At 40.8% G+C, this 22,469-nt stretch overlaps 1 protein-coding gene across 2 annotated transcripts in view; it reads left to right on the top strand.

Moving 5' to 3' along the window:
- The window catches only part of CLSTN3 (calsyntenin 3), an 80,094-nt gene extending 59,739 nt beyond the window's left edge, over positions 1 to 20,355 (top strand). For both annotated transcript variants that reach the window (XM_031938243.1, XM_023504567.2), the window contains 9 exons: positions 432 to 488; positions 1,169 to 1,326; positions 1,439 to 1,587; positions 5,096 to 5,322; positions 5,647 to 5,817; positions 9,293 to 9,438; positions 9,662 to 9,797; positions 19,050 to 19,252; positions 19,496 to 20,355. In XM_031938243.1, the coding sequence (XP_031794103.1) occupies positions 432 to 488; positions 1,169 to 1,326; positions 1,439 to 1,587; positions 5,096 to 5,322; positions 5,647 to 5,817; positions 9,293 to 9,438; positions 9,662 to 9,797; positions 19,050 to 19,252; positions 19,496 to 19,636 (1,388 nt within the window). In that variant the 3' untranslated portion in view covers positions 19,637 to 20,355. The remainder of the gene's footprint in view (positions 1 to 431; positions 489 to 1,168; positions 1,327 to 1,438; positions 1,588 to 5,095; positions 5,323 to 5,646; positions 5,818 to 9,292; positions 9,439 to 9,661; positions 9,798 to 19,049; positions 19,253 to 19,495) is intronic.
- Positions 20,356 to 22,469: the final 2,114 nt, after the last annotated feature.

Genomic DNA, 22,469 nt, shown 5'->3' with positions numbered 1-22,469 from the left:
GAGATTCTATAGCCATGGAAATTGATCAGCATCTCAGACTGCTAGAAAAGTCTTCCTAATACCTCACTTGAATCCTCCTATAATTTTTGCCTGCTTGGTCCTTGCTCTATCATTAGTGTAAATGAAGAAGAGAATCTCCTTTGGAGAAGGACCTTTCAGAAACCATCATAAAGCTTTTCTCCTTTTACTTTTCTTACTTGAGGATGTGGATTCCAGAGCATCACATTTGAAATTTCATCAGGTCACAATGAGGTCTGAGGCATTGGCGTTGAGTAGTGGGTGGGGGGTTCAATTTGGAAGCTGTCCAGAGATTCCTAAGTAGGATGTGGTTGGGGCTAGGATTCTGGATACAGAAGGACAGGACCTCTCCTTCATTTCTTTTGGTTCATCTATTGTTACCACCCTGAGCTCACAGGCTCTCTTCCTTGCAGAGGAAAAAAGCAAAGAGAAGGAAAAAGGGGGAGACAACAGCACAGATGTGAACCAAGGTATGGTATGTGCAAGTTTTCACTGGGCAACTGGAACAATGTCTACTTCTTTCCCCATGTCTTCTCTAGCCCCTTTAGGCACTACTCCATCCCTTTCTAGGGGAGCATGATCTAAACAAAGATAGCAGTGCAGGGTTCATTGATCTCTGTGGTGTACCTCCACAGAAGCAGGTAAGCTGGTCTTCTGATTAGCCTGACATTGATTGGGGCAGAGGTGCCAGGTAGAGGAGGAAGAGTTGGTGGTGAATCTGAGCATCTTTGGAAGCTAACACAATCCTGAGTAGTCTTGCTGAGCTGTGTAGGAAGGGAGGTGCTCAGCCTGGCTTGGGAACTGGACTGTGTCTTGGCAGACCTTTAGACTCCTTCCCTTCCCTCTTCTCTCCTTCTCAGTCTGATTTCCTTGTTCTTGCTCCATTGGACTTGTCATTTGGTCCTATTGCTTCTCCTTTGGCTTTTGGTAATTTATTATTTCCCTTCTAGTTGTAGTCCCTCTGTATCTTTGCATCTTTTTTCCTGATCCCTTTTCCTTCTTCCTTCCCTCTCCCATGTCCCCTTTTTGTCCTTTTCTCTCCTCCATTTTGCCCTTTTCCTTTGTCTTCCTCTTCCTTTCTCTCCACTTCTCCCTTTCCTCTCTCTTTTTATCTCCCTCATCTGCTCCTGCTCCTATGTTCCTGCCCTAGGAGACCCTCTGCCGATTCATCACTACTTCCATGGCTACCTGGCTGGTTTCAGCGTGCGCTCAGGCCGCTTGGAGAGCCGTGAGGTTATCGAATGCCTCTATGCATGTCGGGAGGGGCTGGACTATAGGGACTTCGAGAGCCTGGGCAAAGGCATGAAGGTACAGGCCTTCCTTCACCTGCCTAGCATGTCTTCCTGCCCCCTGTCCTATCTGGCCCCTCCTTTTCCTGCCCCTGGTCCTGCTCACGGCTATGTCTGTGTCTGGGGCCCAGGTCCACGTGAATCCCTCGCAGTCGCTACTCACCCTGGAGGGAGATGACGTGGAGACCTTCAATCATGCCCTGCAGCATGTGGCTTACATGAACACTCTGCGCTTTGCAACACCTGGTGTCCGGCCCCTGCGCCTTGCCACTGCTGTCAAGTGAGTGTGGGGATGAATCATAGAATTTTAGACTAAGAAAGGACCCCAGAAATGCCCTAAGTCTGCATTTTACAGATAGGAAACAGTCCCAAGAGATTAAGTGACTTGTCCAATGTCACCCATGTAGCTAGGGGCAGAATCTAGACACCACTAGGACTCGGTGGCTTGCATGGCAATGCCATTTTGGGGAAAACTCTTCCCTTCTCTGTCTCCATTTATTTCTTTGCTCCTTTCTCTAAGCAGGAAAAGAAAAAAGGACAATTAGGGAGGGTGCTTTCAGTTAGCTATGAGCTCAGTTAGGAGACCTAGCTCCTGGTCCTGCCAGACTATTGACTCTCAGTGTGACCTTGAACACAAGGCACTTCACTCTGTTTTTTTTTTTTCCTTTTTCCTCATTTATTCTAATAAATCCTGCCTCACCATATCAATATAAAATGTATTGTGAGACTGCTTGCCCACAGGTGAAACATTTTGACCTTGGGATTTTGGGGAGGTTTTTTAAATAGGAAACAAGGGAAAGATCAGATCACAGTGCCAAACACACATTGGACGTTTTATTCTATGGTCGAGTCCGATTGAACACTTATTTTTAGGATGTACTGCCATCTAGTGGAAAGGACTGGCTTTTTACTCCCCCTCCCCCTTGCCTTTCTGTGCTCCCACCCCCACCCCCATTGGTTGTCAAATCCCTTTCCCCTGCTGTGCCCTAGTTTCTCCAAAAGCAACCTGAGAGGAAACATTCCTAACTATTTCCCATCTCCTAGGGAGAATAAGGATGGGCTTTAATTTATAGTGGGCTCTTCATGTTAGAGCTGTGGGAGGAGGGGCTTTTGGAAACCAGGCTAGAGAATCAGGTTATGTCCAAGGTTTGGCCAAGGGCAAGTATAGTTAAAGTTAAACTGGGGACAATTCAGTTTAGTTCGGGGATAGGACAAGATGAGGTCTCTTATTCTCTAGATAAAAAACAAAACAAAACAAAAAAAAACAAACCCTAATTAGTCTCTGGAAACAAAGCTATCTTCTTCCCTCAAGAGTTTTTGGAATTTGTTTTTGGATGGAAAAATCATAACTTCTGGGATGGAAAAATCATATCTTCTGTCCTGATTCAGAGTTCTTTATGAAAGCCTTGACCAGCACACTGGTCAAAGGTAGCTTCAACCTTCTCTTTGTTGGATGGATTTTTTTCTTCTGGGTCTGATCCTTGACTTACCTTCCTTTACAAGTAAATCATGGGATCATGGATCATATTTTTAAAGTTGGAATCTAGTCCATCTAGTCCTTCATTTTATACATTGAAGAAACTGAGGCCATTTGAGGGTAACCTTTATTATCAAGGCTACAAAGTAATTGATAATGGAATTAAGATTTGAACCCACATTTCTTGATTCCAAATTCAGTGTTATTTTCATCATATCATAGGTAGAAGTGGGAACACTAGGGTTGTCCTACTTGGGGGGGAGTGAGGAAAGGTTTTGGTCACTAGAATTGTGGATTCCTGACTGATTACATGTATTTTTCCTGAGATTCCCTCCATTATCTCTTCTACTCTCATGCCTTTCATGATTATCTCAATCACATAATCCAAATCTTTATCTTTGGTCATGATTTTTCCAGGTACCTACTTGTAGGCAAGCAGATGGTACAATAAAGTCAGGAAAGTCTAGGTGTAAATCCTGCCTCCAATACTTATTATGTGCAAGTCATTTAACTTTTCCCAGCCTCAATTTCTTAATCTACAAAATGAATATAATAAAAGCAGTCACCTTACAGAATTAAATGAGATAACATATATAAAAAAATTTGTAAACCTAAAAACTCTATATGAATGATAATTATTATTACTTCTATCCCATTGTCCCACTGTCTTTTCCAATTTAATATGTTCAAAACTCAGGTCAGCTCCCTAAATCTGCCCATTTTCCTGACTTCCATATTTCTATTAATGGTACCACTATCCTCTCAATCAACTTCTCTCAAACAACCAACAAGTCACCAAGTGCAGTCAGCTACAACTAGCTATTTTGGCATATAGGCAATTCAATTGAAAGCAGTATGAAGATGGGAAGGGATATGATCCTACAGTACTACAAGACTACTGCTGAAGAAGCTACTATGAGGGAGTTTGGGATAGTAGGGCAAGGGATGGAGTGCATCATCTGGTAATTTCTTATTTTAATTAATTATCCTCTCTAACTACTTGCTAAGAGTACTTGTTTCTACATTGGAGAAGTACAACTGTTGCCAATGCCCTCTAAATTTCAACCCCTGTAGTGATGACTTCTGTTGATTCTGTCTCAGAAATATCTCCCCTATATATCCCAACTTTTCCATTCACATAATCACCTTATGCCAGATCCTCATCATCTCTTCCCTGAACTATTGTTAAACAGCCTTTTCAATGGTCTTTCTCCAGTCTCTGCTCTCCAACCCACCTTTTTCACAGTTGCCAAAGTAATCTTCAAGCCTATATTTTCCAGATATTTCCTAAGTTTGCTAATTGACAAATTTCCCTCTGCTGTATAGACAACAGATCAAATAAGTGACTTTGGAAACTCAGGAGGAAATTAGTGTCTCAGTCTGGGATCAGTTAAATGGCCAATTCACCTTCTTGGTAAAATCCTATCCTAAACAACATTCAAATGGCTCCGATCTGTTATCTTAGACTGTTTCCTAAACTGCATTGTTTTTAGGCTGCCTTGGATAATGATGTGGATCTTAGAACTTAAGAATCCCACTCCTAAATGTCACAGTGACTCTGGAACTGAAGATTCTTTCTTCCTAGCTAAGACAAGACCAGACTATTCATCCCTCCAAGCTTTGTTTCTTGCCCTACTTTGCCCTTTCTCCATTGGCTTTAGCAGTTACATCAAACCTGTTTAGAAACACGAGCAATAATTGTTCTCTAAGCAAAATGGCCTCTATTAGCACACAGGAAGTCCCTCCTCACCAGAACAAACTCACTATACCCAGGAAGATGAGACACTTTCTGAGAAAATATAAGGGGGTGATATATACCTTTTTATCTGAATCTTTTAAATAGCAAACATGCTGACTGGATGCCTTCCTCCCTCCTTCCCTGTCCTCTAGAAAGCAGATAATCCAATATCTATTAAACATGTATGCATATTATTTTTTCAGGTTAGTGTTAAGCCAATTTTGTTTTTCACTTGTGTTTGATAGAATTATTAGGTTTCATTATTAGGCTTATGTAAGGTTAATATAAGGAAAATAGAAGAGAAATAGAAAGAAAGCACATTCAGCCATGGTCCCCTGTGAAGGCTAGAGTGGTGAAGCAAGTGACAAATTCTAGGCTAGAACCTTCCTAGAGTTGGAATGATACCAGGAAGGGAAGTCTCTTTCCCTAGCTTTATTACACTGATAAGGGTAGATGGAATTACTAACTCTTCCTCCTTGTGAGAGGTCTTCCCCAGAAGGGACAGGGTTTAGAAAGAAGATATAAAAGAACTGTAATATAGCTAATTCTCTCCTACCATCCCTCTCGACATAGGTGTTTCAGTGAGGAGTCCTGTGTCTCCATCCCTGATGTGGAGGGCTATGTTGTGGTCCTCCAGCCAGATGCCCCCCAGATCCTGCTGAGTGGTATGACCCATTTAGCACACCCTGCTGTGGACTTTGAGGGGCCCGAGGGAGTCCCTTTGTTCCCTGAGCTCCAGATTACTTGCTCCATCTCCCACCAGGTGGAGACCAAAAAAGATGAGAGCTGGCAAGGTACAGGTAAGGCTGCCATGGAGACAAGGTCAGAAATAAAAATGAAAGGTCTTTAAGTAAATTTGGAAAACAAATTTATTATAAAAAGAAAGTAGTTTGATTTTAAAAGAGGAATTAGCATGAGCAAGTGGCCCTCAGAAATAATGGTGGGAAGAGGATTGAAGGGAGTGCCATGGATTGGAAAAGATTCTGAAAACATTAGGTGGTGATTATCTTCATAAGAAATGATTTAGGAAGAAATCAGGCCATGAAAGGAGAGTTGTCTCCATAGTATTTAGAGGCATCCATGCTTCTGGAGTTCCTTCATCTGTGAACTCTCCTTTTTTCCAGTGACAGACACTCGAATGTCTGATGAGATTGTGCACAATCTGGATGGCTGTGAAATTTCCCTGGTTGGGGATGACCTGGACCCAGAGAGAGAAAGCCTGTTATTAGATGCAGCATCCTTGCAGCAGCGAGGACTGGAGATCAGCAATACCTCTGCCTACATCACCATTTCTGGTCAGTGGCGTCCCTGGATTATTTCTACTTAGAATCATAACCAGGAACTCTTGTGCCTGGGGATAGATTCAGTTCAGGACAAAATGCAGATCCCAAGGACACAAACACAAAAGCAAAACAATCTGTTATTTCATCAGTCACCTTTCATCTTCCCTCTCCCTGGTCACATTTGCAGGTGACACAGTGCTAGAAGAGATAATGCTTGACGCAAAAGTCAGCATCTAAAAAAAAACCTCAACCAGGTTTTAGGTTGAGCCAAATATTGGCTCTGAATATTGGACTGAATCAAATCAGATGAAAATCATAGGAATCAATTTCAAGTCGTACCTTAAAAAAAACCCGGCATCACAAATACAACCAGAGGGTGAGGTAGGGAGTGTGGCTAGATAGCAGTTTCTCAGAAAAAAATAAAAATAAAAAAGATCTGAGTATCTTAATGGACTGCAAGTGCCATAAGTCAAGAGGGTATTGTGGCATCCAGAAAAAACTAATGTGTGGGCAGATTGCATTAAAAAATGAATAGTATCTGAGCTAAGAGATATAGGAGTCCTGCTGTAGTGAGGGGCCTCCTTCACTAGAGAATCCTAAGGGAACACTGGATGGGAATACTTGTTGATCACGAGGCCAAGTAGACTTCTTACTCAGAAAAAAGTTGGTCTAATGGGTCACCATGGTCCTTTTCAGCTACAAAATTTTATTATTCCTTTGCTCAGTTCATTGGTCCATATCAGTTACATTATCTAATAAATTCCACCTATTTATATCAGTCTACCTATTTATCTTTGATTTTTTAATAAAACTGAAAGGATCTGTTATAGCATAACCCAAAATTATAGCCGTAGTCTCAGATTAAAGGCAGAAATACAGAGCAGTAGGATATTATGGTGGTAAGAGAACTAGAATTAGAATTAGAAATATCTGAGTTCAAATCTTGCCTACAGATTAACAGAAACACAGATTATAGTTTTAGGTTTTATTTTGCCTTTCTTTGTATCCCCAGCACTTAACATAGTGCTTGGTATTAGCAAACACTTAATAAAATGCTTTTTGATTGATTCAAATCTCTCCGTGCCCTAGTTAATTCTCAAAGACTATAAATTGCAGAGCAGTTGCCAATCTGCAAGAGTTTCCTCATTGGGCTTTCCTTGTTTCAATAGAGTCATTAGTTCAATCCCAAAAATTTAAAAAGGCACAGCATTGTGACTTTTGAAGATAGATTCCTGTTTCTCCAGGGACCAACCAGCATATCAGCCTGTCTCCCTATTCATTAATTCATCTCACTATCCTCTTTTTCATTTTTTGCTATTTTTCTTTCATCTTCCAGTCCTTCTCTCTCTTCTTTGAGGTCAAAGAATTATTAATCTATCATTTCTGTCAACTCAGTAGAGTTTATCTGTCTCAAAAACATACTGCTTTTTGTGTTTTGTTGATGCTTCAGGTTTTTTTAAACATCACTGTCACTTCCCAATAACACCTATAACAAATAGAGTTTTGCAAAAAGCATTCACAGCTGCAAAGATAGTATGATGCAGAATAATGGAAACAGAACATTGTATCCTAGATCCTAGATCCATTGTTAGTAACTTAGACTTGTTTCTTCCCTTCCCTCCCTCCCTCCTTCATTTCTTTCCTCCCTCCTTTCTAACTTTCCTTCTTTTCCTTTCTTTCTCTTTCTTTCTTTTCCTTTCTTTCTCTTTTCCTTTCTTTCTTTCTCTCTCTTCTTCTTTCTTTCTTTTTTTCCCTCTCTTTCCCTCTCTCTCTCCCCTTCTTTCTCTCCCTTCCTCTCTCCCTCCTTCCCTCTCTCTTTCCTTTTTTTTACTCCCTTTAGATCATGTATCCCCATCATATTTTATGAAGTTCCACTGACAAAAAAAAAGTTTGTGTCAGTCAGCTTGATACAAAATTAAGAATATGTAGTCTGTACTGAGCAGAGTTAGGGAAAGACTATAAGGCTCCAAGCAGCAAAACTACCTAAAAGTGAAAGAGAGTCCTGGGGCTCTGACCTCATTCAGGAAGTTTCAGAATATAACTCACATCATAAGGAAAATGAGAGAAATAAGGTGGAGAAAAAGTTTTAGGAGGGATGATTCCCCTCCTAAGGAGTTCAGAGAGGTCACCATTTGGATCATTCCTCCTCTTATACAACTGATACTCTTTGCCCTCCACTAGCGAGCGACGTTGGATGGGGACTAGGAGAGGCAGCCCAGCTTCTCCTGGGACAGTGGAAAACACTGCTTCATAAGGCCTTTAGGACTGTGCTTAAGGTCATTGGAGCCTCAAGGCAGCTGTGACTCATCTCCTTCTCCCATCCCACAAATGTTTTCATTCAAGATGGGCAGTGCCAAAGAAGGGGAAGCTGGGAATAAGAGCAGTCAGAGCCTGCTCATGGCTGGCCAGGAACCTGATGGCCCTTCCAGGTGCAGACGTTACACATGCACATACTACTGCCTGGGTCTTTCTGTTTTTCTATAAAGTCAAATCAGTAGAAACTAGGCAGAAAAGCATTACAATGAAATATAAAATTTCCAAAAACATTAAGGGAGGCCCAGCACCAAGTGTTCATTTCCACCAGCCCAGGGGCAGCTCCATGCTGCTCTAGTCATGCAACAGTACTCCAAAGTCAGGGTAAGTCAGTAAGGGACTTCAGCCTCATTAAAAAGAGAGGTGTGACAAATTCTAAAGTCAGAAGGGCAAGAGAAAGTAAGAGGAGCAAAATAGGGCAGGGTAATGGTTCAGAGGAAGGCAGGAAGAGGCTGGGAAAAAAGGGGACAGGTGTGCTACTCAAGCTGGTTCAAGCTTGTGATTAGGTCTCATAAAAACTCTCCACCTGCAGGGCTCCCCCAGTTTTTAAATGGCCTCCAGGACAGCTAGATCTTGAGCTTCTTGCTTTGGATTTCTTGCTTCATAACTCTAATGTATTTTTATAAATTCTTTGTACAATGAGGTCATTCCTTCCTCTCTCCCTCTGTCCTTCCCTTCTTCCTTCTATACTCCTGCCCTTCCTCTCCTTCCTTTCCTTCCTTCCTTCCTTCCTTCCTTCCTCCCTCCCTCCCTCCCTTCCTACCCTCCTTCTTCCCTTCCTACCCTCCTTCTTCCCTTCCTTCCTTCCTTCCTTCCTTCCTTCCTTCCTCCCTCCCTCCCTTCCTTCCTTCCTTCCTTCCTTCCTTCCTTCCTTCCTTCCTTCCTTCCTTCCTTTCCTTCCTTCCTTCCTTCCTTCCTTCCTTCCTTCCTTCCTTCCTTCCTTCCTTCCTTTTCCTTCCTTCCTTCCTCCCTTCCTTTCCTTCCTTCCTTCCTTCCTTCCTTTCCTTCCTTCCTTTCCTTCCCTCCTTCCCTCCCTCCTTCCCTTCCTTCCTTCCCTCCCTCCCTCCCTCCCTTGTGGGTAGGAATTATACATATGAGCTAAAGAATCACCTTTGGGTTGCTAAACTGGTAAGTTCCATCTGGATTATGTCAAATCACCTGTCTACCTCTCCAGGAGTGGAAAGCATCACAGTGTATGAGGAGGTGCTTAGACAAACACGCTACAAGTTACAACATGGGGCTGCCCTCTATGCAAGGAAATTCAGGCTTTCCTGTTCTGAAATGAATGGCCGATATTCCAGCAATGAGTTCATTGTAGAGGTACAAGATGACTTTCCCTCCCTCTCTTAGCTCTTAGCTGGAGAGCCTAGTGGGGTTGGATGGCATGGGCTAACCCTTTTGTTAGTGGGGTTGGGAGTCCTAACATTGTCAGTCCTACCACTTTTTTGGGTGGAGTTGAGACAATATAAGCTGGGGTTTGGGCTAGGGAGTGGTAGGAAGTCTGAGGAAGGACACTCAAAGGTCATTGACTCCTTATCTCCAGGCAAATGTACTACACAGCATGAATCGGGCTGCCTACCCCAGCCATGTACTAAGCTCCCAGCAATTTCTGCATCATGGGCACCAACCACCTGCAGAGATGGCTGGACACAGCATAGCCAGTGCTCACCAAAACTCCAGTAAGTAAGAAAGGGTGGGATAGGATGAATAGAGGGGGATACTGGGTGACAAGTGATGGAATTGTTGGGGGGGGGGTGAGGATGTCCAGATTTTTCATCCTTTCTGGGTCTGTTTTACTTTGGAACCTTGGGCCAAACCCTTCCTCTTTCTGGGTCATTAGTTTCCCTTGTCTTCATCACTAGAACAATGAGGTCTGGTTGGGATTTCGAGCTCTTTATTACTGCTGTTGTTTCCCCTCCATCAGATTATGACAATCCTTGACCTGGAAAAATCTCCCATCAATCATATTTATTGAACACTTAATATGTGCTCTGAACCTGCTCCTTAGGGAGAGATATAAGATAAAGTTTGATCTATCAATAGGTAATCACAACTTATGGGAAAAAATAGGTTTATTATAAGAGAAATGAAGAGTTCACAATGCATACAGAAATTTGCATATTTATGACAATACAACAAAGGGAGAAGGAGGAAACATAAATCTCTACCTAAAGGGACATTGCAAGGAAGGGGGAAAGATGCAGTAAAGGTAGGAAAAGGACAAAATCCTTCCTGAAGGAGAGGATCAAGTAATAGCAAAATTAGCATTCTTTCCCCTTGGGAACTGCTGGCTAGGTAGAATGGTCTGTCTGCTTATCTACAAGAGTCCCAACTGCACAAATGATTTCTCAACCTAGTGGAAAACGGATTGGTATCTGTTGACTCCCAAAAACACATCCAGAGTCCAGTTTGGGATGCAAGCAACACATTTTTCAGCTTAGGGGTTTCATCCTTAACAAATCTGTCTTTAAGAGGTTCACATTCAAGATAAAACTCGGACACATGAAAAAGAAATAGAGAATGATCAAGTGCTGAGCATATGGCATTTTGACATGATGAATGTCTCCTAGACAGCTTAGGTAACACAGTGGATAGAGTGCTGGGCCTCAGGAAGACTAGAGTTCAAATCTGGCCTCAGACACTTATTAGATGTATGATTCTAAGTAAGTCATTTAACCCCATCTGGTTCAGTTTCCTCAATTATAAAATGAGGATATTATTAGCACCTCTCTCCCTAGTTGTAAAATTCGAATGAGAATATTTGTAACATGTTTGGCAAATCTGGCATATAGTACATATATATATATATATATATAATTTATTTGTTATTTCTATCTATATATATTATCTATCTATCTTTCTCTCTATATATTATATCTATATATATCTAGAGAGAGACAGAGAGAACATTAAATGTTTCCTTCTTCCTTCTTTACCCTATTTCATGATATGAAAGACTTGTAAAACAAACCAAAACTTATATATCTGAATGATTGTTGTCCTTCAAACCTGGGAGGCTATATACTTATCAAATAATAAATTTTTTTTTAAAAAGCCTTAGAGATTATTCTATTCCAATCCTCTTAGAGAAGGGAAATGACTTATCTAAAGTCATACAGATAGTAGAGCTAGAATTCAAATTCAGATCCTCTAATACAGGTTAGATTAAATGGCCTGTTCTGATAGGGGCAGCTATGTGGCTCAGTGGATAGACTGCTGGACCAGAATTTAGGAAGACCTGAATTCAAATCTGACTTCTGACAGTGTGAAGTCACTAACTTCACTAACTAGCTTAAGTCAACTAACTTTGTTTGCCTCATTTCTTCATCTGTAAAATGATCTGAAAAAGGAAATGGCAAATCACTCCAGCATCTTTTCTAAGAAAACTCCAAAAAGGGTCTTGAAGAATCAGACATGACTGAAAAAAATGATTAAACATCTGCCACTACTCAAAACATAATTGGAATAATTTCTCTTTGGATTTGCTTTTAGAATCAGTTTATGAGTTGCACACATGCACACACAGTTACCCTCTTTTTTTTTTTTCATATGTCTTTTATCCAAAAATAATATTAGCTTGATCACCTACCTTTCCCATTGGATTAAGATATAAATGACTTTTGAATCTTTTAAAAACAACAATAACAACAAACTACCCCAAGGGATAAAAATTTACTAGAAGCAGAATAATGAATTGAATTAGATGGCTTCTGCATCTTCCTTGATTCTAAAATTGCATGTTAAGGACTTTGATGGCAATTGCATAAAGTGAGTTTCAGAACTTTGAGTCATGACAACTTCACTGAGATAAGTTCATGATAAAGAGTCAAGAATTATAGAATATTTTAAAAAGTAAAAATTGGTTTTATTCCTGTACTTGTAGCCACTTTTAAATACTGTAGGAACTTCAGAAATGGGAAGAGTCAATTTATGTAAAGGGATGAAACTCTGAGTTGATGTACTAGAATCAAACAATGGAGCACTTGAGGCTAATTACCGATTGGACAATACTCTATTAGCATATGCTTGGAAAATGGCCCTTCCCACTATTCTGTGCTGGCTCTATCTTTTGGTGTATAAAGAGAATTGTAGGAGGGATTGGGGGTGGAATAAGACAAACCAGAGTCACTTTGGCAGTAGACGAAGAGAAGGAAGGTCATGGAGATCCTGTGTCCATCCCCTTCACTCCTACATCTAAAGACCAAGAATAAAGACCAAGGACTTTTGCTTATCCTGACTCCGGCTGAGTCTAAGGCATCCAGGGTGCTAACTTGGTCATCACAGATTTATGTTAGAGTAGTTGGGGAGGAGAATAGGATCTGAGTTGGGCCTTGATGTGTAGCAGGATTTGGACAGATAGGAAAAGGTGGTGAATGGAAGCTCATTGTTCAGTCTAAGTGGAGCAGTATCATAGAGGCCAGAACAAGTGTAATGTGTGTGAGGAGGAAGGTAATGAACAGGAAGGACCCTTCTCTGACTGAAGCTAAGGGCATCTGTTGAAAAGTGGTGGGAATTAAGATTAGGAATTTTGAATAAGTTTTTGAATTAGGAGTTCAGACTCCATATTATGGGCAGAGGGGGCAATTGTGGATTTTAAAACTCTTATCTATAGCCAACTTTAAAAGTTTGTTATCATCCTTGCCTTTACTCAGCATATTTCTGGCTACCTCTCTCCACATTCCCCTGCATGTGATTAGAGGTAATATAAATCTATTTTTATGATGATTAAATCCTGAGAATCTACAAATAAATCAACTTTTAAAAAATTTTATTTTTTGTATTTCTGGTCAGTCCATGATTACTTCTGATGATTATTTTCCTTCTTTTAGTAGGTCAGGTAACAAACATTAATTAAGAATTTACTGTGTTCCAGATTGGGCAGTCAGGTGGTACAGTGGATAGAACACCGGACTTGGAATCAGGAAAATCTGGGTTTGAATCTGGTCTCAGACACTCAGTAGCTCTGTGATCCTGAGCAAGTACCTAAACCCTATTTGTCTTAGTTCCTTATCTGTAAAATGGAGACACACTGGAAAAGGAAATGGCAAATCACTCCAGTGTCTTTGCCAAGAAAATCCCATGGACAAAAGTCTATGGGATTATGTAGAGTTGGATTTGACTGAATGATTGAACAATAACAGTGTTCTAGGAACTGTGCTAGGTGCTGGGAATACAAAGAAAGGCAGAAAGATGACCTCTGTGCTCAAGGAGTTGACATTCTAAGGTAAAAAATGACATGGAAAAAACTGTACATTTAAAAAATAAATGAAAGCATTAATGGAAGATTATCTCACAGGGAAGGCCCCAACAGTAGGATGGGCCTATGGCAAGTGATATTCCCACTGAGTCTTGAAGAAAGCCAGGGTGAGTTGAAGGTAGGAATGAGAAAGGTGAGTGATCCAGAAAAAACACAGATGGAGTCTCCTGATTGAGAAACTGCAAGGACAGTGTGGTTATTATATCATAGAGGCCACAGAGGGACATACAGTGTGAGAAGACAGGACATTAGGAAAGTGCCAGATTGTGAAGAGTTTTCAATGTCAAAAAGAGGATTTTATATTTGATCCTGGAGGTAAATGGGAGCTGTCCCAGTGAACTGAAGGGGAAGGGTGACATGGTCAGATCTGTGCTTTAATAATATGATCTTGGTAATTGAATCAAGGATGGAGGATGAGTCAGAGAGAGCAGTAGAAGTCTAAAGTGGTACTCTAGGTGATGAGACCCTGAAACATGGAGGCGGCTCTGAGGGGAGAAAAGTGGGATATATATATGAGATGTCAGGGAATTATAAAAAGACAAGATTTGGCAAACTGATTAGTTATGTGGGATGAGAATGAATGAGAAGTAAAGGAAGACACTATGGTTTCAAGCCTAGGAGACTAGGAGGATAATGATAGCCTTGATAACAAAGGGAAGTTTGGAAGAGGAGAGGGTTTGGAGAAGGGGGTGGAATGATAATGAGTTATATTTTGAACACATCAAACACATTCTTAGGCTGTCACCATCCAGTGGCTATGTGTAGTCAGAGAGCAAATACATTGGTGTTGGCTCAAGCCAAACCACATTGTGAGAATAAAATTGCTGCTGGTTGGGATGGGTGGGGAGGAAAAATCCCATGGATCTTACAAAGCCACATTTAAACATTTTTTTTTAATAGCCTTTTATTTACAGGTTATATGCATGGGTAACTTTACAGCGTTAACAATTGCCAAACCTCTTGTTCCAATTTTTCACCTCTTACCCCCCCACCCCCTCCCCCAGATGGCAGGATGACCAGTAGATGTTTAAATATATTAAAATATAAATTAGATACACAATAAGTATACATGACCAAACCGTTATTTTGCTGTACAAAAAGAATCAGACTCTGAAATATTGTACAATTAGCTTGTGAAGGAAATAAAAAATGCAGGTGGGCATAAATATAAGGGATTGGGAATTCAATGTAATGGTTTTTAGTCATCTCCCAGAGTTCTTTTTCTGGGCATAGCTGGTTCAGTTCATTACTGCTCCTTTGGAAATGATTTGGTTGATCTCGTTGCTGAGGATGGCCTGGTCCATCAGAACATTTAAACATTTTTGAATAATCCTGATGTTTTCTTGGAGGCCCCAGAAAAGAGTAACTCTTCCCTCCTAGTCCCTCCCCCACATCACAGCGTAGTTAGGACATATTGATCTATCCATCTGCTCTCTTGTCTGAGAGGTGATATCACTGCCCTGGGGAGCTACCTCTGAAGAGTCTAATCTAACTGGAGGAAGGACATGTCTGTGGGTTGTGGGATGGGTCAAATCTTACCTGGCTTGACTGGCTGTTCCCCCATGGTGTGGAACTGAGCATGTGTGTTCAAGGGCAAGACTGCAGAGGATTATTTCCTATATTCTGCTGCATCCATTGATCTGGAAGTGTGTTGCTGAGTGAGTTTTTGCAGGCGCTGTGGGAAGGGGTAGTCTGTCCAGACCTCTGTCTCTATGAATTTGCTTCTCAAGGTATAGATGTGTACTAGGATATAATGTATATTACTTATATATAGGTCTGTGTGCCCATTTATTTGGGGTGAAATATATATGTTGTGTCTCCTGTCCCTACAGGACTAAATTCTGGGCCTAATGAATTCCTTTGCAAATAGTTGGGTCTCTGTGAGTCCGAGTGGATTCACAAGCATTATGCTTCCCCATTTTTGGATTTTAGAAATGTGTATGAAACTCTGGGACCTGGGGCTGTGGGTAGGGAGATTGTATTTCTATATCTTTCTTCATCTGCCATATGCATATGCACGGTCAGGAGCTAGAGTTGTGGGCTTGAGCATTTATCATGTGGCCCACATGACCCATGTTGGCTGTATCTACATGTTCCTGCTAGGGACTGCCTGGGTGATCCAGGCGTTAACAAGCTTGATGATATTGCATTTACAAATCTGCTGGGCCATGCTGAGATCACTCAAGGATTTTCTCATGAAGTCTTCCTTTAATCAGGTTATAGCCCAGCTGTTTTTGACAGTCATGCAGGTTAGCAGATATTCCATATGTATTTTGTCCCAGGTAAAGCCAGTCTTGCTCTTTGCTGGGATGTGTGTCCACACAATCTTGGTGGGCATCGGCCTAAGCTTACACGTGTGCTTTGCTACTATAAGCTCGAAGGTCTCAGTGAGGGTCCATGCCCCAATCCGCTTCTCACTGCCCCTCAGATTCCACACCCCAGTGAACTTGAAAGTCAATTTGAGGCGAAGGGACAAAAGGCTAGGGAGAGACAGAAGGGAGCTGGATACTTCTCAGGGTTACTCCTTGGGTAACCAGGAGCTTCAGATCTCAGAAAATCCCCAGTTTGCAAGAAAACAGAAACCATCAAGATTCCAGAGGGAGTCCATTTCAGGTGGGTGAATGGAATGGATTGTTGCTCCATTGTTTAATTTTTTTCCTGTCTTGTACACATCTATTTTTCCTTTCTTCAACCTAGAGTTGCCATTCTCTTTCTCCTCCAGCTGTGTTCCTTCTCATGTTGAAGATACCTTCAGCCTGATTTTTCCATTCACGTCAAAAGTTGCTCCCAGTCCCCTCAGTTCTAGCTAGGTTTTATGTGGAGGCGACGTTGACTTGAGGAGAAAGTAACATGTACTTTTGCTTGCCTCCCCTTTTCCCCCACTCTGCTCGGCCTCTTTTCCTGTGCTATACCACCTCCAGAGAAGACACAGAAAAACTGATGCTGTGTCTATCTTTAGAGGTGGGAAGTGATTGTCCTCCTTAGCTCATAAACACCCTGAAAATTGGATGGATTGGGTGTTCCTCTATTGGGAATTCTTCCTCTTTCATTTGCTCACAAAGCTCTTCAGCTTTCTTTTTGTCTGTCTCTTTTGCTTTTTAGCCCTATTGAGTATTTTTGTCAATGATTTAGATAAAGATTTAACTTTCCATGCTCCACCAATTTGTAAATGATATAATGCTTATATGACTTGACAAAATTGTTGTTGTTCAGTTTTTTCAGTGTTTCTGATTCTTTGTGACCCCATTGGGGTTTTCTTGGCAAACATATGGGAGGGATTTACCATTTCCTTCTCTAGCACATTAAGGCAAAACTAAGGTTAAGATGACTTGCCCAGAGTCACACAGTTAGTATTTAAGGATGAATTTGAATTCAAGTCTTCCTGACTCCAAGACCCAATATTTTATCCACTGTGCCACCTACCTCCCTTTGAGAAAATTAAGATTTCAAAAAATCTATACAGGCAAGAATTATGGTCCAGATCTAAAAATATGAACAAATATAAGATCTTGAACTTAAATTTTAATAATCAGCTCTATGAAGTATGTCCCAAAAGTCTTAATGCAATTTAAAGCTTAAATGTATATGCAAGCTGGGGGAAGATTTGACTTAGTAGTTTGTAAGAAGAAAAGTTTAGACTTTACATAATTGCAATTTGTCATTTTATTTATAATCTTTTTTTCCTGTTCTTCATCCTACATAGACTAGTTCATATTTGCTGGTGTTTGTCAAATTCAGAATAAAAAAGAAAATTTAAAAGGAAAGAAGATACAGGTCTAAGGATTTTATTTGATCAAAAGTTCAATCAGTTGTGATTATGACTATCAAAAAAGCTCATTAAATTTTGGTTTGCTTTATTAGAAGTACAATACCCCAAACGGGGAAGGAATGAGTCACGTGGCATAGTGAGAAAAATGGAGGACTTACTTTCAAATATTTGTTGTTATTTAACTGTAAACTTTGGCAATATTCTAACCTTTCCAGACTTCATTTTCCTGACAGGTAAAATGAGAGATTTAGACTAGATGATCTCTATGATCCCTAAATCCTGTGGTCTTATCCATACTACTGAAATCATTGCTCTCTTTAGTTTTTTAGAGCAAGAATGGTCATAATCCCTGGGCAGCTAGCTGGTCAGAATACCTTTAAATAGAATATTGTTTAGTTCTGGATGGTGATATCCTGAGGAGGTGATAAATTAGAGTACATCCAGATGAGGATGACCAGAATGGTGAAAAGACTGAAAAAATGTCAGAGGAGAAATTGTTCAGAGAATTGAAGATGAAAGGTTTTCAGTTGAAAAAGTTATCAGTTCTATATAGCCTCAGATTATAAACAGGTACAGGGAGTTAGAGGAAAGGAAATTTTTACTCAATGTAAAGGACTTTCTTCCCCACCACCACCACACATGTATTTTATTTTATTTTTTACATGTATATTAACTTTTAAAAAATACACATTTCTTTATGAATCATATTGGGAGAGGAAAATGAGAATAAAAGGGAAAAACCATGACAGAAGAAAAAAATAACAAAAAAAAGTGAACATAGCATGTGTTGATTTGCATTCAATCTCCTTAGTTCTTTTTTTGGATGTAGATGTTTTCTATCCAAAGTTTATCCCTTTTCAATCCAAAGGTATTGCTTTGGATCACTAAACTGCTGAGAAGAACCAAGTCTTTCATATTTGACCATGGTATAATGTTGTAGTTACTGTGTAAAATATATTCCTGTTTCTGCTTGTTTTGCTCAGGTCTTTCTAAAATCATCTTGTTCATCATTTTTATAGAACAATAATATTCCATTCCTTTCATATATTACAACTTTTTCAGTCATTCCCCAATTGATGGGCATCTATTCATTTTCCAATTCTTTGTCACCACAAAAAGAGCTGCTACAAACATTTTTGCACATATGAGTCCTTGTAAAGGACGTTCATAATCTGAAGTGTGTGGACTTTTTTTTTGTTTCTATTTATTATTATTTAAAACTGTATTTCAAGATAATGGCTTTGCTTTATAATTCTACATATTTTATACATTAAAAATATTATTCCAAGAAAACTTCACTAAATTGCCAAAGAAGTTCATAACACAAGATAAAGTTAAGAACTCTTGAATTAGCATTACCTAAAAACAAAGTAGGCTACCTTGTGAGATGGTGAGTTTTTATCAAAGGAGGTTTTTGAGCAGAAACTTCATGATTATCTATCTAGGAGATTGTAAAGTAGACTTCTGTGTTGGATAGACATTTAGAATAGAAAATTTCCAAGATTCCTTCCAACAATGAGATCTTGATTCAGCAGTGGCTATGGCCTGTCTTTTAGCTCACCTTATTTTCTAATTTAGTCCTATTTACATCTGTGCATCTCAAGCTGAAGGTCATAGAATCATCCATCTAGACCTGGAAAGGACTTTGGAGATCATTTAATCTAATCACTTCATTTTACACATGAGAAAGCTGAGTCCCAGAGAGGTAACCAAGTTGCCCAACTGAGGTAATTATTGATAGAACCTGGATTCAAACTCATTTCTGTATCTATATTTTATCTTTTATCTTTTTTTTTTCAAACCAGTATTTCTTTCCTTTACCCTTTGGCACCTCATATCTTTCTGACTCTGGGAATTGCCCCATGCTTCCATCTCCAGGATCTTCTTTCCCTTTTCTCCCCACAGTGGTTCCTAGTGCAGCAACTCTCATCATTGTGGTATGTGTGGGGTTCCTGGCACTCATGGTTGTCCTGGGCCTGGTACGGATCCATTCCCTGCACCAGCGTGTCTCAGGAGTCGGAGGTTCACCGGGAGCCTCAGATGACCCCAAAGACCCTGACCTTTTCTGGGATGATTCAGCCCTCACCATCATTGTTAACCCCATGGAGGTGAGGGCTAAGGCTGTGGGGGGGGGGGGCTCAAGGGTAAAGTTAATTCTAAAGAACAAAGATTGGGGCTGGAACTTGGGCTCTTCAGAAAGGAAAGGGCCAAGAGCTGGCGACCCAGAGTGACCAAGAAAGGGGAGAGGGGAGCATCCTGACTGTGATGGAGGCTGGAAGTGGACTAGGGCACTGGAGTATAGGATAGGAGCACTCATTCTTCTCTCCCTCATGCTTTTTCTTCCCCTTCAGTCTTACCAGAATCGTCAGGCATGTGTGGCAGGGGCTGCGGGAGGGCAGCAGGAGGATGAGGACAGCAGTGATTCTGAAGCAGCTGACTCTCCCACCAATGATGAGAGGTGTATCATTGAGTCAGCCCCACACCGCTACTGAAGCCCCTTCCCTAGAGAGAGCACCCCACCCAGGAGAGAAGAGGCAAGAGATACCCACACAGAATAAGAAAGAGACATCTTGGCAAAGAAGGACAATTGAGTCTGAAAGAGCGAGTCCTCCAGGGAAGTCCCTGGAGTGAGCTATTTTTGGAACCCTGCTCTCCTCCCTTCCCTCAAATAGTGTCTCTCCCCTCCCCTGTTAAGCTTTTCCTCTTGAACATCCACTCCTCGCCCCCCCCCCCAAGAATCTTCTTTCCCCTGTAGGAACCCAGTTTGCTTATATTAGGAAGGGGGATGAAGGGATCCTCATGGGCTACTTATTTGTTCCCTATGGCAGCCAACACTATTAATGGTGTTTCTCTCCCTTCATTACTGCTGAACTGGGCTTAATATTTCACGTGAAAAACTGTACTTCAGGAAAGACTAGTAGCAATGGGATTGAGGGAGTGATAAGAGAAAACCCCTGCTTTCCATACCCTTCTCCCCTGTTAAGCTTTTCTTCCCTCAATGTGGACACTCCCTTTCTTTCCCTTTTCCCAGTTTCCACTGGGGGAGGGAGAAGGTTCCCCTTCCCCTTCCTCTTCCCTATCTCTTTCCAAGGTCCCTCCATTTAACTTTCACCCAATCTCCTCCTTTAGTCTTGGGGTTCTCTACATCCTTTCCCTGCTTCCATAGGGATGGGTCAGGGAATGGTGGAAGAGGTGCCCTGGGTGTCTTATAATATAATGTATATTTTTTCAATGTTATACTGAACACAGCCCCTGTGTTCCTGTGAGCAGCTCACAACCTTGTATCACTTGTCATCATGTGTCAGCTCACAGCCATCATGTCTGGGAAGGGGGTGGGCTGGGTGAGGGTGGGGCACCTCCTGGGGTTTTCAAATAAAAACTCAGAAAAAAAAAATTCCACCCCATGAGCTGCATCCTGCCTGCCTGATCTTGGATAAATGGGGTTAAAGGAAGGAAAAATGGCCTTCCAACTTTCCCAGGGAGGGATGGTGGAGAGGGGGACAAGGATACTACATTGTATGGTGCGAATAGCTTCTGATGACTTCCAAAACATTTCCCTTGATCATTTCCAGACAATTTCCCATGATGCTAGACCACTTGACCAAGCTTCCAATAGGAGCATGATAATGATGCTTTCCTCCTCATGTCAGTCTAAAAAAGTAAACTAAGGTCACAGACCTCTAGACAAATGTCCAATGGATTTTGATATTCTGGAGGGGAACTGAGAAGAAGGTTCTCTTCCCATAGTCACAGTTAGGAGTTCTTTATTTTTTTGTTTCTACTCTTACCTCCCAAAGGAACAAGTTTGATTGAAAATTCTGGATTTGGAGTCAAAGGGTCTGGAGTAAAATTTCAGCTCTGTTACTATCTGTATGATTATAGGCAAGTTACTTAAACTTCTCTAGGTCTCAGTTTTTTTATCTGTAAAATGAGGTTTAGGGGACTTGATGACCTTGAAGAGCTATTCCATTTTAAAATGTACAATTTTCGCCTTTTTCATTGGCCAGACCTTAGACCATTGATTCTCAAAGCATGATTTAGGGATGCTTTCAGGGAATCCACATGGTCAAAATTATATTTTCCTAATACTAAGAAATTTTCATTTCTAATATGGTAAACATTGAAAGCTACAGCCAATTTTTTGGAGTCCTCAGTAAATTTTTAAGAATATAAAAGACTCATGTGAGCAAAATGTTTGAGAACTGCCGCCTTAGACACACAGCCTTGCCTGCCATGCATGGAGTCAGAGGCATGAGGAAATTGAGACACAAAGGTTAAGTGACTTAGAAACACAATCCTCCCTACCATAGGTTATGAGATAAATAGATTCAGAGAAGTGACCTAGTGAGGAAATAGGCACAGAGGTGAAGTGATTTAACTCTAGTTACACAGCTAGTAAGTATCTGAGGTGGTATTCAAGCTCTCAGATCACCATTCGAAACTGCCTCTTGACTGTACCCTGACCTTACCTCTGCATCTGAGGAACCTGACGAGAGACTGGACAGAAGGACAAATTTGGGAGTGATTTAGCAAACCTTGGGATGATGGGAGGCAATTTCTGCTCAGGTTTCTCCAATCACTTCAGGTGCAGGAATGTCAATTAACCAGCCTTTTTGATGTTCTATAAAGGGTATTGAAATGCATGATCTTAATGTCCTTCCTAAGCTCCAAGGTTCAATGATTCTGGGGGAGCAAGCTTTAGGGGAAGGGAGGGAAGGAAACGCAGGGGAATAATAATGGAAAAAATACTTTCCTATAACATTCTAGGAGTGTAACAAGACTTTCCCTGACTCAGAGAAGCTTTCAATGTCTGAGGCAATCCTACGTGGGCAGAAATCTCAGCTGTTAACAACTAAATTTCCTGAGGGACTATGGGGCATTGTTGAGAAATAATTCTTCATCTAGACTTGAAAATTTATTTTGCAATATAATATGTAAATGAATGACTTTCCAGTTTTCTGATTTGAATTTTTACAGGTTCAAAATGAACAGGAGACAATGGAGAAATATTTATCTTTCTTCCAACTTAAATGCCTATTAAGTGTATGGACCATAACACAAAAAGCACTGTGACACAGATAGTAGAGAGCAGACCTCAGAGTTGTAATGATCTTTATTCTATTCTATCCCTGACATTTACTGATGCTGTCACAACTTCTCGGGGTCCTAGGCAATCATCTTACCATTGAAAATTGCAAAGAAAGTACCAAACTGCAAGGGTAGAAGTATGTCAATAGGAACTTAATTCCGTAACTCTCAGCATTTATTTGTATGGCAGAAACAGGAAAATTGTGATGGAACAAAATGGGCATTCCAAGAAGGCCT

The sequence above is a fragment of the Sarcophilus harrisii genome, chromosome 5 (assembly GCF_902635505.1).
Source record: "Sarcophilus harrisii chromosome 5, mSarHar1.11, whole genome shotgun sequence".
NCBI lineage: Eukaryota > Metazoa > Chordata > Mammalia > Dasyuromorphia > Dasyuridae > Sarcophilus > Sarcophilus harrisii.
Note: the sequence above shows the minus strand (reverse complement) of the source record. Positions and strands in the feature narration are given on the sequence as shown.